Below are 19,475 nucleotides of genomic sequence, written 5' to 3' on the forward strand. Positions count from 1 at the left end.
TGATAAATCTCCTTATTTTAGAAAACTCTTTTGATGAAAAGGGTTTTGTGTGCCTTATAGAATTCAAGTGAAGATAAATTCGCTACAAGTATGTTTTAAATATACCTCATTAGATTTTAAAAGGAGTGGTTTTAGAAAATATCTTGAAAATCTTTAGAAATATGCAATAATTTTGAAAAATAACCTAAGTGTTTAGGCTTTTGTAACTTAAAAGAGATTAATAAAACTTGAATTTCATTCGTATTCTGACTATGGCCACAAATATAAATTTCACTAAGTTTATTAACTTCTTAAAAGAATGTGCATGTGTCATTCGTGTTTCACCATTGTAGAATTTTAAATGTGCGTATGCATGACAATCAATAGTAATTAATATTTAAGAAAAATAAACTATATGCTTATGCAATCCTAAGCTATGCATAAATAAATGAAATTTCCACTAATTTTGGCCTTTGATTACAATTTACATTAAGAAATTGAATAATAAAATAAAGAAATAAAGGAGAAAATAAAGTCTTGAACTTTCCTGCAAAATCAGCAAACATGTTAGTAGAAATATGTAGGCTTTTCGGAATTTATCCAACAATATCTAGAAATTGAGAGATATTTATCCTGACATAAGCCTTTCTCATGCATCCATAAAATAAAAATCCTAAATAAACTAAATAAAAATACGTGATTTAATAAACTATAAAACTAAACTAATTATAAAATAAAATTTCAAAATATGAGAATTCTCAATCAGGATGTTATCTTTTCAGAACTTCAATCAGATTGTCAATCACAGCAGAAATGAAAGAGATATGATTCAAATACGGAAAGCTATTAGAAATATAACATGCAGTCCATAACCAAAATATCATTCAACTAACAGAGATTGAAAGCTGCTTTAGACCAACAACGAAACAAATTCAGAAAAAGTAATAAACTTGAAAGTTGGAGTTCTGAATGTTAGCTTTTCAACAAGCTAAGATTCTGAATTTTCTGATCATTCGATTATGAGAACAAGGCAAAATCCCAAACCCTATTAGGAAATAAAAATCTCAGACAAGCATGCAGGACTCAAAAAACAGGATAACTTGACAGGAATTTTAGATGACCCACGAAGCAGATTTAGGCAGAATGTTTAACATAAAGGATGTAGAGACATACCTTAACTTTCCAACAAGCTATAGTTCACAATTTTTTGTTCAGTCGTTTAGGAGAACAAAAAAAAATACCAAACACTACCAGAAGGTTGTTCACATGAATCCGACGAGACATCAATAACCGATACTCAAAAACAAAAATCTCAAGTTTGGTAAAGATCAGCTTCAACAAGCAACTTAACAAATCAAGAATTTTGATTCAGACACAAACCACAAAACAATAGTTCATCTGACAAGTTACTATAGTCCAACTCAACAAGATCCCACAAACTCTCTTTCATAAAAAAAAACTCAGAAAATGCTAAAACAAAATAACAGAAAGTGATATCTGTTTTGAAGCCAATGAGGAACTCAATTTCCCACAACCACGAACCAGCTTCTCACGAACAAGAACCATGAACAAGGATCATGAACAATGACTACGAACTAGCAACAAGGAAGCAAGAACTATCCAAGGCCCATGACCAAGGAGGTGAGTTCAACTCAAGTTAGGGAACGACCTCACAAGGGATTCCTCTTCACACTCATTCTTTCAAGAATTTTTTTCAGAATAACAACAACCTCCTCCTCTTGGTCGACCCCCTAGGGTTCATAAAGAGAGAGAGAGAGCCTTTCCCTAAGTTGGCGCCCTCCCAAGGCCAAAAATTGGCTATTTCAGGCTAGATCATTAACACCTCCCCCAACAGCCATATTGACTTTAGAGTCAAACTGGCTTTTCAAATGGGGGCTATGGCATATCCACATAAAGTGGTGCCACCCAGGGTCCAAACGGATTTGTATCCTGTATCAGATCTAAACAACACTATTAAATGGACCCGCACAAAAGAGAGTTTGTAAATATTTGGACTAAAAGAAAAAAAATTATTTTGTATCCCCATACACTCTCTAGTGCCACAAAAAGATCCTACAAGACACTAGAACTATCCAGATCCATAGAATACGGCACCTATATATATATATATGATTCCTTAACTTGACAAAATGGAATAAAAAAATAAAAATATAATTTTTGACAAGGTAAAAGCAAAATTCTCAGAAATTAAAATATAACACTTATAATGGATTTATTTTCTCAGAGATCCAATTGGACTCGAATAGTCCTGCATGACATTGGATTTGCGAGGTATTGCATCTCGGATCGGGTCTAGTGAGGTGGATTTCGATCCAACTCATCTTTACTGCATTGATGATCCGAATGCTCTGCATCACTTTTTAATCACTATATTGTGTTGAACTCTACAAACTCTACGTGTAACAAAAGTCAAGTAATTTATAAAACATTTTCTGTAACAGATAGACCTTAAGAAATTTTAAAAAGATATCTTACAAAAAATATAAAATTACTATCTTTGACATTAATACACAACACTAAGAAGCACAAAATTTATTCATCAATGACCAACAACACCACTGCATACAAAACAACTTAAACAAAATTTAGCATTCTAAAAAAGCTAACTAAAAAACATGATTAAAAAGCATCAAACAATGTTTAATTGTATCAGATAATAAAAAAAATGCAATGCCTTTAGGCATTAGAAGATAAAGGTACTTGTAGCCATCACCAATGTGTGGTTACTCGTCTAACTGTAAAAACAAGAGCCTCAAGTTGTTAAACCAACTACTATTCAGTTGTGTCAATAAAACCCAACATTTAGGAAGGTAAACTAATATCGTTATAATTTTTTATATTTTCCAATGTAGGCATATTTTATGTATTAAGGATAAAGAGGGGTACAAAAGAGGAAATACAACAATAGAAAAAATGTTGAAATATGTAGGCTCAATGTTCTTTGTATTTTATAAACATTGAGGAAAAGGGTTATTAAAAAACTCATCAAAAATATTGTGCTTACCGAAAAACCTTGTTAAGAATGTGCTTACCGAAAAAATTTGTCGTTAAGAATGTGCTTACTGAAAAACTTGTCGTTGATGAATCTAAAAAGCTCAACGTTGAAGTGTCGCCGATGAATCGCCAAAAAAAATGGCCGAAAATAGTTGTCAAAAAAGTCATTGTTTTTTTTGTAAAAGGTTGAAAACCACAAAGAAACCCTAGAATATGTGAAAATAGTCTTGGGGTGTGGACAATCATTTTTATACCCCCGAAGAGTCACATTGATTCTAGAAAGAAAATCTCAAACATGAAATAACATTGCACATATAAATATGTGGTCTTACTGTGGTATTTACATAGTTAGTAACATATTTGTGTCTCTCAACAAAATTAGATATCTTCTGATAAAAATTATGATTTTACTTCATTATTTATAAATTTATGATTAAAAGAGGTTCACATAAGTTATATTTATGTGCTTCTCGAGGACCACAACAAACAAAGTGTGAATATACATTTAAGTAAGTGTTACAAAAGAGATTTGCATGATATCCAATAAATTTTCTATTTTAATATGTGATTTTACTAAGATATTTGTGAAGTTACGATCATGAGGAGGTTCACAAAACTTGTTTTGTACGCTTCACGATGACTGCAAAAAATTTGATATAAACATACATTTAAGTGACTGATGAAGAAAGGAGAAAGGAGATTCACACTGTTTTTTGCAATTTTAGTATAAAATATGTGCTTTAATTAAGGTATTTAACAAAGAAACCACATAAATAACATAATTTTTTCCACGCTTCTTGAGAAACACAAAAAAATATATGTGAATATACATTTAAGTTTTGCCTTAGCCAACAGAAGTTCATAATGTTCGCCTGTGAAAAGGTCATAAAAATTTTCCTATTTACAATTTTGGACAGCAGGCAAATTTCAAAAATTTTAAGATATTTGAAAAAACACATCATATCATTTTCTGAAAATTCAGTTGGTGAGATGTACAGTATCTTTAAACTCATCTGCTTAATAAAACAAACCAATAGTTGCCGAAGCTACATCTTATTATTAAAGCACATCTATATTTGAAGCAAATGTAAACATAATGATGGATGATATTGAATCTTCTGTTGTCCACGTAATTTGTCTCACATAAGATAAATGCCGTGGAGACGTGACAAAGGGCTAGAAGAAACCAAAGTATGTAATAGAGAAACTAGTGACTGTTCTGATACGTTTGCTGCCTCAAGTAGTCAGTTTGCTTGTCTGAAGCAAAACGGCAAGGGCTTCAGCTAGTACAGTGGATCCACTTTTTTCGCAATTTGTAATCTAATAAGGTCTCAAGTAGATAAAAGATCCTCAGGAAAAAATATTTCAATAAAAAGAAATGTGGTCCAGAGTTGACGAATGAACATGCAAGATTTGAAACACTTGATGATTTTTCAATGTCAGACGAGAACAGCTCGTATTCTCATGTATCTCACATCCCTTATTATAGATAACCATGAATAACCAATTAGAGATGATGAAACTAGCATCCGTGAATAATTAGCGGCTGTAGCAATAAAACTGGCAATCACCAGCAATCTACCACTTTCAGTTAAATCACAAGGCTAAGTCGATGGGTCAGCAGTAGATAGCTCATTGTACATATCTGATAGGGCCTTCGCGAAATATGCCTTGGCCTGTGGTCTCTTGATCTGCAACAATCAACAATTAGGTAACAATCAGAAAATTAGGAACAATTTTTATTCAAGTATGTCTATACTGATGACTTATGGGTAGGTCTCGAGGTTGGATGCCATCAAATCTGAACCACCTATGTTACAAGGGCACCTCACTTAGCATGTCTTATCTCGTATCGGGACCGATTGTGTATGCATGTGTCTAATGCTGTATGTGTAAGTTGAAAGGATGTTATCTGGTGAAATTTGATTTGCTTTACGAGAACTTCAAAACTAGCGTGACAACCTTTATGGTGATAATGTCATTTAGTGTTTTTGTCTTGACTAAGGTGGTCAGGTAAATGCAAAATATGAGAGAGAGATTCATCCATCTATTTTTATTCCAAGGAAAAGAAGAGCTGAACCCACTTTCCCTTTGCCATAAGCTTTTATTTCAACAATTGATTTAGGCTCTGTTCAGGAGCTGGTGTTGGAGAGGGAATGAGAGGACTGATGGGAGTGGAGATGAAAATGGGAGATAAGGCTGGAGTTGTCAACAACACGGATGTTGAAAATAGCTCATCTTCACTCCCAACACCATTCTCATCTCCTAAACAGTGCCCCCCAAAACCTGTGAGGGTAGGTGGTATTAATTACACCCTCATTAAATACCACCTCCACTCATCCCCTCCCAAATCCGGCTCCCAAACAGAGCCTTATTCTCTTGTTATAACAAATCCATTCTGCAAGAATCAAGAAAAATCATCTCCATAAATCAAGTTTGACATACCGTGAGTACAGAACAAATTTCATAAAGCTAATCACCTTCAGTCCATATTTAGACCTAACGATTGTGAAACACTTTCTTAAAAGCTGGTTAAGCTGCATCACTTTAGAAATTAAGCTAAAATTTAAGAAACCACTTTGAAATCAATTTAAAATAGGAAAACTCAAACATTTATAACTAGCAGACAATAAAATAAGGTTGGACCTTGAATTGACCTAAATGTATCTGGTAAACTTTGATTTAGAAGCAAATTTGTTCTTTGTTAAATCCAATTTTGGTAGGATCAAAATCGCATCCAAGTCTAAATTAAGGAACCCACAAAGCTTCAAAATATTACAAGATAAACTTGGATTAGACAAGGATCCAAGCGGTCACTGGTTGGATCCAAACAAAACCTTCTTTTTAATCAAGAGATTGACTTATGATCAGTCTAGGTCATATGTAGGTGGGTCTAGGTTAGTTCACATCAAAATCATATGAGTTGATTTAATATGGTAATTCTTTTTTAATTTGATATTTTAATCCCTAGTAAAAAAGACGAAAAAATTAAAGCACACAACCAGCTGCCATTTTTAGTTAGTTATTTCCAAATACCATGAAACCATTGGATGTAAATGAATCCAGTGGCTTAAAACACACACACACACAATGGTAACCTGGCACCAGGAAATAAAAAATTGCAATGATAAATTAATTCGTACAGGTTTCAGGTGAAACTAATTTAAATTCAACTACAACATGACTTAGGCCCACCCGATGCAATCTTCACAGGGACCTAGGCATGGTTTTGAATCCAACCACTGCCCATGAAGATCCTAGCCTGGTCTAAGATCAGTTCATGTAGTTTTGATTCAAAACAACCATGAAACCATAGGTTATCATAGATCTGAATTAGAATCTAAGAATGAGCTTTGACTTGACTTGACCAAGATCCACTCGAGTCCTAACTAAACTAGATCCAAATATGTTTTGATCAAACAATGTCCAACCTAGTTTTATTATGCACCTTTTATAAGTTTACTTGTTAGTAAAGAGGTAACTTTTTAAAGTTATTATATATGAGATTGAATAAGTGATTTTCCATTTACATAGTTTTATGTTGATTCTTAAAGTCACCCAATTTAACCATCTTTTCCACGTTCTGTTCTTCCAAGACCTTAAGACCTAAATAGATCTAACAGCTAAAATATTAGAGCAGGTGCACAAGGAGCACCATCGTTATTTATGTCTGTATCTATATGTATACTTATTCACACACACATGCATGCATGAGAGAGAAGGAGATTAAATCTTGCCTTAAATGTTGGGGTGAGAAGACCATTCTCCATGGAGAAAGGTTCTGGGACTAAGGTCACTGCCTTGGCAAACTCAAATCCTCTTAACTGCAACAAAATTGGGATAAAATAATGCCTCAAGTTAAAATTATTTAGATATGATAAAAAGTGGTTGGTTTACCTGAGCTTCCATTCCAGCGGCATCCATTTCAGCAAGCACAGCTGCCCTGGCTCTTGGATCAGAACATAATTGCTGCACATCATCATACTGCAGTTCCATATGCAATGACCATAAGCACCAGAAAACAAACATAAACACATTCATGCCATGTGGGCAGATAAATATTTACTACAAAAAGGAAGGCGAGAAACCGTATGCATTGAATTTGTGGTCAAATGAATCTCATCAGAAAATCACAAGTAGTGCACAGTTGCATACCAACAAGTTAATAGTTAGAAAAGCCAGTAAGTTTTTGAACTGTAAAAGTATTAATTTGTAAATAGTTTTGGATCTAATACAGATCCAAAATCCAAAAATTAATGATTAGCCAAGCTAGTCGGCATCCCATTAGGAGATGTTTTTTTTAGAATAGCAAAATTAGAGAAGTCTATTCGTTTACCAAAGAGACCTTTTTGGAATTTGCTAAGTCTTTTGGTCTTCCAAAGTAGTCTCTTTGGAGTTTGAGAATTATTCCAAATTTAGCATGGGACGTCCTAATCCCCTAGCCCTTTGGGATCTATATATACCCCTCATGTATTTGTTATGTTCCAGACAAACTCCCCACCTGACAATGTCTTCTGCCTGGATCGGCCCACACAAGGCAGGCCTTGGAACAAAAAGGAGGGGCGATGCCCCGCCTCCGACTCACGGAATAAGTAAAATAACGTTAAAAGTTTGGCTGGGGCGGCACATCTGTTAAAAGATAATGCACGTGTCCTAAGATGAGCTCAATGAGAACAGAAATCTCGTGTGGAACAAAATAAAGAAAAAGATTTAAAGTACCCCTAATGGACACAACCTATTACAATGCTGGGAAATGACGAAAATAGAGGGTATTACCTATTACATCATTAATAAATAAAAAATATATATATATATGAATATATGTACAATATGAAACAAATAAATAAATAAATAAATATATATATATATATATATATATATATATATATATATATATATACAACTTAACAGTATTCCCTTTCAGCATCAAGCAATGAAATGAAGAATTCTTCTCGAGTGTGTGTGTGTGTGTGTGTGCAAAACATTAGTGTCTTCTTGACCTCTCCTTAGTGAGAGCGAGCACGACTGATCTTTGTCGAGTGTTTAGGTGTCTCACATATACTCAGAGTCCCTAGCCTCACACCTCCTTCCCTCTAGTTCCTTACTGGACAGTCCAAAATTCCGCTGCGCCAACCAGGTCTGGTATCTTTTCGTGCATTACGCTAGTGCCAAAATCCCAACATAAACTTGGTGTTTGTTAAATGGAAAAGAAAACTGTGCAAGTAGGCTACCTTGATGCCTTGAGATGAAGCCCAAGATTTTAGAATATCTAGCTCAACTGCTACAATGGATACCAAACTTGAGTTAAGGCTATCCCCTGTCAGGAATGAAATCAATAAGATGTCCGCTAGATAATCATTTCAGATGGAAAGCGGTGAAGTACATTATAAAACAGAACATACCATATACAAAGCACTGGGCAACATACTTGCACTTGGCATATACATTTTCAATCTTCTCAGGGGCTATATACTCACCTTGTGCCAGCTTAAAAATATTCTTTTTCCTGTAAACAAGCCAGCATGTTTTCCATCAAAGCCTAAAGATTTTTTCTTTTCTAACTTTTTAGAAAATATGACAAATAAGTTTCATTCAGCGACAAAAGATACAGGACACATAAAACAGGACAGGCATGAAGAGCTTGGACCACCTTTGAAAAGGAAAAAGACTTTTGCTAGTAGTTAGGCTGAAGGATCATATTTGTTGCATAGATGGGAAATGGAAGTATTGTTGTCATTCAATACAAAACATTAAGACTCTTAAATGCATGAGAGGGAAAGAAACATATGTATCACTAAAATACCCAAATATCAAGTGTAATACACATTCAGCTGGTTCAGATGCTCCTTTGTAGCATCTACTTTTGCAATGGAAAAAAAATTCACAGGTTATAAAGATTTTGGGAACTACAAGAACATGCAAGATCCATGTCAAGGCAATACCAAAGTCACATGCTTAATTTGACCTAGCTGATATGAAAACCAAGCGTACCTATCGGAAACCAAAAAGAATAAAAGATAGCCATCATCAAGTGACATATCATAGCTTATGGGGCATACTTCAGTAAGTAGCATTCATTATTGTTTCAGGAACATGTTATCCACTTTATATCTTCCCCATGATTTTTTTATTTTTTAGTACTGGTTGAGTTCCGTAACTAGAATGATAGTTTCCTTGCCTAAATTTCCATCAACTGCATCTTAGCTATAGCTTGCAATTGCTCGAGAAATTCTCCCATCAGAGACTAAGTTCAATCAAGGTCCTTAGCACACACATCGAGCATTTCACTGTCATACAGGCTAAGTTCCTCCCATAAAGTACAAGTTCATTGTAGTATTCACTTATAGATCTACTACTTTGCTTGCACCTATGAATCCTTTCCATCACATCACATTTCTTGGCTACATTAAACTTCCTTGAATAGGCATCAGTCACGGTATAATACCCGTGAATTTTATCTGATAAATAAACATGAAATTTATGTCCTTGAACTGGTACAAGGATATTTTTATTAGTGTATGTGTTATTTGTATTCGGATATCAGATATTTTTTTTGGATCTTCAATATCGGATTCATAATATCATGTTTGGATTTTCGATATTTCATTTGGATCTTAGATATCGGATCACTAAATCGGATTCTTAATAAGAAAAATTCTATATCGGATCTATAACACTTTAATTGGAATTCGTAATAGCCTATGCGACGTTTGGATCCGCAATATTGCATTTGGATCTTGAACATCAGAGATTTAAATATGACAATGACCCAATTAGAATTTCTGATTTGATCTGAGATTCACTGCTTGGAGTCCATAATAGTTGGCTTGGACTCGTAAATATTAAATTTAAAACCATGGTTCCAAGTCATGGTACGGTGAACACTTTGGATCCTTGGATTCATATTTATTTAAGGGGTGTATGAAGCACAATGGACCCCGGATCCATAGTAAGTTAGTAGAGATTTATAATAATGTAATTGGATCCACAAAATTTTTAATTTGTGTTATATTAAAAAAATATTATTAAATATTTAATAAGATAAATATTTAGATGTGGGTCCAGATCCTCTGATGGATCCAGATAGGCCCAAGGGTGGACCCAACTTGATATGGGTCGCGGGTTCAGTCGAACCAAACCCGCAACAATGGTGCGTTAAAAAGGTAAATATGAAAAAAAAGGTAATGTTAAAAATGATGTGCGTTAAAAGGGTTTCCTTAAGTAAACCCTACGGGGTTTTTTTTTTTTAAAGGAAATGAAGGGGGGTTGCATGCTTTCACGCAGCCACTGGAGGGAAATGGGGTAACCACCCCCCCCCCCCCCCCATTTTTCCTCCCATCCCTCATCTCTTCATAACCACCTCCTCCCTGAGCTCTCTCTTCCTCCCACTCTCGCTGTCTCTCTCTACCTCTCTGTTTCCCCAAATCCCTTCCGGGTTCCTTCTCTCTCTCGCGACGTGAAGGCGTGGCGCTAGGGATTCGACTCCAAGCCTCGGTGAATCAAGGGAAAAGCACCATCGAAGTAGGTTACTGTTCTTCTTCTCCGTAGGTAGCTCGCGTGCTCGGGGTGTGTGTGTGGGGGACCGAAAATCCCCAAATCGGGAGGGGGTTTTGTGACAGTTGGGGATTACGATAAATCCCACGCCGAAAACCCCAAATCTTTGATTTGAGGGTTTCAGATTTTTATGAAGGGGATGAGAGAAGGATATGAGGGTTGTCGGAAAACCCAAATCGACCGATTTGGGGGTTCCGACTACTATGAAAAAAAGGGTTTATTTTCAGCTAAGGGTTTACCTTCGATCTTTGCCAAGGGAGTTCGATTTCTGCTAATAGGGCTCCGAGTTTGGCTGTCGTGAACTCAGCATGAAAAAAAAATGGTGTTGTAACCTGTTGAAATTCTTTTGATGTTCATAGTAAACATGCATAAGTGTTGCGTAATTCCTTTAAAATTTCTTTTTTTTTTCATCTGAGTAACCATGGTCAGAGGTATGCTTGGGTCCGGTTGATTCCTTTTGATTTGCTTCGGATGAATCGAGGTTTGACCATGCGTAAGTCTGTTTCATTTTCGTTGAGGCACATCTAAGATATATTGTTGTATTTCAAACCAGCTTAATGGATTAAGCTTGCATTGATGCGGTAGTGTTTAAATACAGTGGTTGGAACTCCAATGGGCATTCGAATCTCCTATAGCTGATTTTATCTTTTAGTTCATAACCACTCACCTAGTGACATATTTTACTGAACATACCATTGCACTGGAGCCTACATGTTCGGGTGTTTTGTATGACCTGATTTTTCCCAGACACAGATAACTGCATATTTTGAAATTGTTATGCTCAGATTATTGCTTGGTTTAGAATAGAAGCATGCACATACTGAATGATTGACAAATTAATTTTTTTTTAAGCTTTGGTAGATCAATAACCTGTACACATCTGTCAACCTGTTAGGTTGTACGAGTATATGCCGATCCATAAGCAGGACAATATCTACAAGTATATCTGGGTAGTTATAACAGAGATAGACCTATGTATTTCATTTGCTAATTGTTGTATAACCTGAACGGTATATGTGTTTTTATGATCGTAGTTCCTACACATTTTTGCAGCTCACATATTCCTAATGTGACATACGTATTACACACGTTACAGAGCACATACAGTAATGCATACGTGTTTCATGTTGTGACCTTGGTTGTGATTACATTCAGCCTTTGCTATAACTTTATGTACACAGAAACAAATGGGTATGCACTTCATGTTTAAAATTTCTGTGTATTCCCACAGTACTCACACACTCATTACGCGACATTACTCTTACTGCACATATTGGGGTGCATACACACGAAAGAAACAACCTATTTTGAGAAATGTTTGTCATATAAGTTCATTACAAAATCTCTGAAACTGCATGTCTGATTTATGCAATGCATATTCCCTAATTGTTATCATGTGCCTGTTGTTTTGAAAAAAAAGAAGAAGAAGAGAACAAACTTCATTTTAATCTTTATTGCCATTACGAACTTGTATACAACATCCTGATTGTAGTGGGAAATATGTGATGCTACATATTTGTGAAACATTGTGTTTTATGCTCTTTAAATAGAATGGATTGTAACCTGATATGGAAACGGGCGTATGTGTAATTTGCCTATATCTAAAAATTTTGTCATGTAAGTTGTTGATGTATGCACCATTGTCTCTGTATGTTGGCAATGAAATCTATCTTAAAGGTTGTTGGCACCATTCATACTTAGTAACTATTAGACTAAGTAATTATGATTCCAGCCAAATTAAAATCTAAGGGTTCCACAGGGGCCCTCGAGTTTATAATGAGACTACACAAGTAAATTGAAATATAAAAAATTGATGCCTGACTAGTTTAAAGGTACCGGGGCTTGTGTGCTTAACTGGTTTAAAGGTACCGAAGTACTCTAAGTGGGTTTGTGCAATCAATATGAAAAAAATTGGGATGTTTATACCTTGGTAAAATGACTAAGGTTGAGAACTTACTACTATGGTAGTAAGGAGGTAGTTGGGGAAATGCCCCGTGCTTCGGGAAAATAATTAAATGAAAAGATTAACCCACTCAGATTCGGGCTTACCTTGGAGAGGGTAGGTGGTACAAAACTCCGGGGACATGTGTTTAACTGTTTCGATCTAAAGTGACTCGTTGGTCCCCCAGTCCTCGGAGTTAGGGGGACCCAGACTACCAATGTGTCCTAGGTGGTAGCTCTTTGTTCTTCTGCAGAAGTTAAGGATGCATCTTGTTTTGGTTTTGGCCTTTGAGAGGTTCTCTCGGTCACTGGCTGCTCCCTTAGGATTTACAGTTTTGGTTAGAACGTTCGGGTTAATAAAACACCTATGAATAATAAACCCCAGAATGTTCTCTTTCGTTACGGGTAATTCGGCCCGCGTGTACCCGCGAGATAAATAAAGATAAATACTAATTAGAACATTTTAGGTATCACACTGAGTAAATTGCTAGATTTATAGCTTCATAACTCTTTCAGAATATAGTTTTTGTACTTTTAGCATACTTTAGACATTATAACATGTGAGATATTGAATCATGTTGATGAGCAGCTAAATGTTATTCATGCTAATGTTGTGGTTGTTAGTTAAATGATATACATGTTACTGTTGATGTATCGTTTCTTTATTTGATCCTGTATATGCTGAAAATCACACACGACATCCACATCACATACTTGACACATGATATACTTGCAAGAAAAATTACAGTAATTCCTACTTACACAGTTGTAGTCTAATTTCAATCAATTTACCATTTTTCAGGTAAAGAATAAAATATCATGAGCGCCTACGGGATGGGGTGTTGATCGAGATTTTGGATTTATTGTTCCCGAGATAGCCTGAGTTCATTTTTAGAACATGTCATTAAGACTCTGATGTCATTATTCATTGATAGTGAAATGAAATAAACGTTTTGGCTTGCTCTCCACTGTAATGTTTCAGAATGCTTCACCCCATAATATTACTTGTTTTCGTTGTTATAAAAAAAATCCTCAAAAATTTGGGTTAAAATTTTGGGGCGTTACACACGGCATCCCATATTTCCTTCACGGTCTCAAAACACATAAATGTCTCTTCAATAGATGGTTCCATTGATTGAATCAATCATGAGATGTCCAAGTAATTATCACAATCCCAATAGGCGAAGGTGGAATCCCATTCTCATGGTTTTCTCACTCCACCATTGATGTATCCAAGCTTCCTTCTAGCTCCAATCGACATATTTAAGGAGTGATGCCTAGCTTCATAATTCCTCCCATTAATCCTTATAGTAATGATAAAACTTGAGTTCTCATTCATAGATGAGAAACCTCCACTTGATGATTTATATTTGTAATTAGGGCCTTTCACTACCGGACCATTAGCTTTTTCAGTCGGATTTCCCATACTTCTGCACTTTCTCAACCTTGCAGAAAGGGGCTCACCGGTGAGTCCCTCCTCAGTCATTTGCTCACTGGCACATCCCTTCTAGCCATTGGACCCTCTTCCAACTAGCCCTTGAGCTAGTTCCTCTCTCTCTCATATAAAAAAGTGTGTGTGTGTGTGTGTTGTAAGGAGAGAGAATGACAGGTGTAGTTAAATGTATGTATGAGTGTTCTAGTGAGGTTTCTTTGTAAATTATGTGAGTATTTTTTATTTCTTGTTCATGTTCTTTGATATACATTGTTTGTTGGGTTTAGCCAAATACATTATGATAATGCATTTGGATTTCATTTGTTTTAGATAAATTGATTTTTTTGCCTGTGTATAACTGTTTAGTTTGCGGTAGGCCAGTGATAGCCAGCATAAAAACTTTCATACCCTATGAATATGAACCAATATGAGAATTTCGTTGGGGCGTTCCCTACTGAGCGACGCACTGTACTCTATAGGCCCGGAGGTAGTGATAAATGGGCAAGGGTTGCTAGGTCGTCGCCCGGAAGCGATGCGTCATACTGACGCCCGGGTGTGGTGGCAAATAGGCAAGGGTTCCTTCACTTTGTTGGACGAGTGGGGGTAAAGAAGTTAGTCCAAGACCATAAAATTAGGTTAGCCACTTGGAACATAGGGTCTTTAACTGGTAAGTTGGTAGAGTTAGTAGATGTTATGTGTAGGAGAAAGATTGATATTTTATGTCTACAAGAGACCAAATGGGTAGGTGAGAAGGCAAAAGTGATAGAACCTTGGGGATATAAGATTTGGTATACAGGAATAAATAGAAATAGGAATGGAGTAGGGATTGTTATGAGTTGTGAGTTTATAGATAATGTAGTTGAGGTCCGTAGGAAGGGTGATAGGATTTTACCTATGTCACAGGAATTCGGCTAGCAGGGTGCGGCACTCGCGTCGACGCGACTCAATGAGGGTGCGGCATCGGGTGCGGTCAACCCGATCCTGGGTGTGTTGACCGCAGCCAGGATCATTTAGGTCCATTTTTTTTTTGGATTTTTTTTAAAAAAAAAAAATTGCCCTATGAAATGGGCTGCGAATTTTTTAAAAAAAAAATTCTGCTGACAGCAGCTCCTAATCCTTCTTTTCGTAAAGGATTTTCTCTCTCCATAATAAATGATAATGATGGTGGTCGCCTTGCTGATCCTTTTTTCGTAAAGGATTTTCTCTCTCCATAATAAATGATAATGATGGTGGTAGCCTTGCTGCCTATTAGTATTCACTGTTCTCCTGACGAGATGGGTGCGTGCAGCTGTATATAAAATGAAATTTGAAAAAACCCGCATCGGGGAAACCCCCCGACCCCCTTATATATATATATATATATATTACATTGTTGCCCCTGCCGCAACCTCGCACCCGGGTTTTTTGGAAGTGTCGAATCCCCGCACCCGCACCCGCACCCATGTGACATAGGATTTTACTTATTAAATTAGTATTAGGTACGGATATTATTAATATTATTAGTGTTTATGCACCTCAAGTAGGTTTAGATGATTCTATTAAGCGTCAATTTTGGGAAGATTTAGATGGAGTAGTACAAGGAATATCTTATGGAGAAAAGCTTTTCATCGGCGGTGACCTTAATGGACATGTAGGCATTAGAAGGGATGGATTTGAGAGTATCCATGAAGGCTATGGTATAGGAGAAAGAAACGAAAGTGGAGAAAGGATTTTAGATTTTGATTTGTCCTATGATATGATCTTAGCAAACACTTGGTTTAGAAAGAGGGAGTCTCACCTAGTAACATTTAAAAGTGGGGTTAATACGAGTCAGATAGATTTTTTCCTACTTAGAAAGAGAGATAGGGGTTATTGCATCGATTGTAAGGTTATACTGAGAGAAAGTGTAGTTACACAACATAGAGTCTTAATTTTAGATCTTAGAATTAGATAATGCCGCAAAAGGGATAGACATAGGATAGATCCTAGAATTAAGTGGTGGGCATTGAAAGGAGCTAAACAAAGAATGTTTGTAGAGCAGGTAGTTAAGAAAGTTGATTGGTGTCTCGAGGAGGATTCAGAATCAATGTGGAATAAGATAGCGGGTGGCATGAGAAAGGTGGCTAAGGAGGTATTGGGTGAGTCTAAAGGCAGTGCACCGCTAGGTAAAATAGAGTGTTATAGAAATCTAAGTAAGAGTCGTGATAATGAGAATTTGGAGAAGTATATGATAGCAAAGAAGGAAGCTAAAAAAGTAGTTTGAAACGCGAGGGATAAGGTATATAAGGAGGTTTATGACAAGTTGGATACCAAAGAGGGCGAGAAGGATATTTATAGGCTTGCAAAGATGAGAGATAGGAAATCGAGGGATCTGGGTATGATTAGATGTATCAAAGATGAAACACAAAGGATTTTAGTCAAAGATGAGAAGATTAAAGAGAGATGAAAAGATTATTTTGATAAGCTATTTAATGGAAGTCATGCTTAGGATCTTGGAGACTTGTCCATTCCTTTTCATGAGATGAATCGTGACTTCATGCGCAAGATTCAAAAGAAAGAAATTGCAGAGACTTTGAAGAAAATGAAATCAAGAAAGGCAGTTGGCCCAGATGGTATACCTATCGAGGCTTGAAAATGCTTGAGAGAGAAAGGTTTAGAATGGTTGACAAATCTTTTTAACAAGATTTGGCGGACAAATAAGATGCCTAATGAGTGGAGGAAGAGTACTTTAGTGACTCTATATAAGAATAAGGGTGATATACAAGATTGCACAAACTATCGTGGTATAAAACTCATGAGTTATACTATGAAACTTTGGGAGAGGGTGATTGAGTCTAGGTTGAGGAAGGTTGTCATGATATTGAAGAATCAATTTAGTTTTATGCCTGGAAGATCAACTATGGAAGCTATACATCTTCTTAGACAACTTATTGAGAGAAATAGAGAGAGGAACAAAGATTTGCATATGGTTTTTATTGATTTGGAGAAGGCATACGATAGAGTACCTTGGAACGTTCTCTGGTGGACAATGATGAAGAAAGGTGTTTGTCTCAAGTACATTAGTATAATTAAGGATATGTATGAAGGAATAGTAACCAATGTCCGCACTTGTGGAGGGGTGACAACCAATTTTCTTATAACGGTTGGGTTACATCAAGGATCTGCTTTAAGCCCTTTCCTATTTGCTATAGTGATGGATGAGCTTACGAGATCAATTCAAGAAAATGTGTCGTGGTGTATGTTGTTTGCTGATGATATTGTTTTGATTGATGAGTCTAGAGCTGGGGGTTAATGCTAAGTTAGAATTATGGAGACAGACATTGGAAGCAAGAAGTTTTAAGTTGAGTAAGAGTAAGACAAAATATATGAAATGTCAGTTTAGTAAGCAACGAAGTAGTGATGGGAGTATAGTGAAGCTTGGTGAGCAAGAAATAGCGGTGGATGATTGTTTCAAATATTTGGGATCTATCATTCAAAAGTATGGAGAAATTGATGGAGATGTAAATCATAAGATAAAGGTTGGGTGGATGAAATGAAAAAGTGCAACTGGAGTGTTGTGCGATCGTAGAATGCCATTGCAGTTGAAGGAAAAGTTTTATAGGACGACTATTAGGCCCGCTTTACTATATGGTACGGAATGTTGGGCTGCCAAGAGACATCATATTCAAAAAATGAGTGTAGCTGAGATACGTATGCTTAGATGGATGTGTGGAAATACAATAAAAGATAAGATTCAGAATGAGGAGATACGTAAGAAGGTAGGCGTTGCACCCATTGAAAATAAGATGAGAGAATCGTTTACGGTGGTTTGGACATATTCGGCGAAGGCCTAATAATGCTCCAGTTAGAAGGATAGAGAATGGAAAAATATATTAGTTAAAAGAGGTCGGGGTAGGCCTAGGAAGACTTGGATGGAGATGATAGGAAAGGATATGACGGCTTTGAACCTCACCGAGGACATGGCATTGGATATAAATGATTGGAGGAGAAGGATTCATGTGGAAGACCCAAAATGATTTTCTTTGTTGGTTCATATCGCCGACCCCAATTGTTTTGGGATGAAGGCGTAGTTGTTGTTGTAATTTTTTTTGCGTCTCTGATTCTATATGCCGCTTCATGACACACCAATATCCATATAATATTAGATGGATACAAATGCAGGAGGGACATGATGCAGATACACTTGGTGCGATGTGATAATTTTAAAAAATTAGTGCACAGGGACACGGCTGTACACACACATAGATGTATGTATGTGTGTGTATACAACAAAATTCCAAATCACTATAACTAAGAACATCAAATAGTGAATCTAAGTTGAAATTGAAATGTAATATAATTGATGAAAAATTTTAAAAGAAAAAGAACACAAGTGTACGTGAAAAAAGTAAAAAATATCATAAAAGGAAAATACCACAATGTTGACTGTGTGAAATTGGTTTGATTGTGTCCATGAAATATCCATGAATCGATAGAAGATACACATGCAAGTGTCTGTCTGACATAGATACCCATGTGACAAAAATACTCGGTAACAACAATGTGAAAGAGAAACAATCACATGTTTAAATATCAATACACACATTTTACAATATTCCTACAAAACATTGATGCCAACTAAAGAAGACATAAATGATAAGAATGAAAAATCTTTAAAAAATACATATATAGAAGAGAAAAAGTAAAACTTTGTACAACTTGTTGGCTCCACAAGCTCAATATACTTCCATAATGCAACAAAGTAATCAATGGATATGGATGGATCTAGGCCAGATATTCTACCCTGTTTGGCTTCACTACAATAAAAAATATGTCAATGACTGTTGGTTTTCCAAAGAATCAGAGCAATAAAAGATTATCCCAACAACAATCACAACCAAAATTATGGAAGCACATTTTCGCAGCTGTAAGATAAATAAAGGATTACATATTTTCCTTCAAGCAAACGCGCGAAAAACTTTATGAATGAATTAAACAAATGCACCTGCTTTTTGCAGAACACAACAATGAAAGAAAAAGGGATTCTAGAAGCTGCTAAAACAACTACTTCATGATATATACCTATCAATAATCTTTAGACGTCCTCCAGGCAACCATGACCCAATATCTCCAGTATGAAGCCAGCAATCATCATCAATTACCTCCTTCCTATCAATTCCAAAAGACATCATTTAGCACTTCTTGAACCAAATCATAATTCTTCATATGCTAGTAATTTATACCAATTTTCAATCTTAAGATATCACAATTCATCTTTTACAATTAAAATTTATCATTCATATGCTGGCAAAAATTCAGTGCAGGTCTTACGTTTGCATTTCATCTTTATAATAGCCTTGAAAAACAATGGGACCCCTAACACAGATCTCACCACGAGGATAAGGCTTATCGTCAGTGGTGTAGTTCATTTCGGGAACATCCACAAGCTTCACTTCTGTAATGAATATGAACATACAAAAATAAGTATATCAAGACTAAGCATTCAAAAATTTTGAAATATCAAAAGTAGCCGAGTACTGCACCTAGTCCATCTGTGTGCTTCACAATATCAAAACAAAATCAATCTCTGTGGTTT

The 19,475-nt window shown here is 35.9% G+C and overlaps 1 protein-coding gene across 1 annotated transcript in view; it reads right to left on the reverse strand.

Annotated features, from left to right (window-relative positions):
- Positions 1-4,341: 4,341 nt before the first annotated feature.
- Positions 4,342-19,475, reverse strand: part of LACS6 (long-chain acyl-CoA synthetase 6) — a 153,760-nt gene continuing 138,626 nt past the window's right edge. The window contains exons 17-23 of the mRNA XM_089988294.1: positions 19,211-19,334; positions 18,962-19,048; positions 8,397-8,500; positions 8,226-8,311; positions 6,892-6,978; positions 6,732-6,818; positions 4,342-4,685 (exon numbers count right to left, since the gene is read on the reverse strand). Coding sequence (XP_089844420.1) covers positions 4,599-4,685; positions 6,732-6,818; positions 6,892-6,978; positions 8,226-8,311; positions 8,397-8,500; positions 18,962-19,048; positions 19,211-19,334 — 662 coding nt within the window. The 3' untranslated portion in view covers positions 4,342-4,598. The remainder of the gene's footprint in view (positions 4,686-6,731; positions 6,819-6,891; positions 6,979-8,225; positions 8,312-8,396; positions 8,501-18,961; positions 19,049-19,210; positions 19,335-19,475) is intronic.

Source organism: Nuphar pumila, chromosome 15 (genome assembly GCF_984573655.1).
Source record: "Nuphar pumila chromosome 15, dmNupPumi1.hap1.1, whole genome shotgun sequence".
In the NCBI taxonomy this organism is placed as follows: Eukaryota; Viridiplantae; Streptophyta; class Magnoliopsida; order Nymphaeales; family Nymphaeaceae; genus Nuphar; species Nuphar pumila.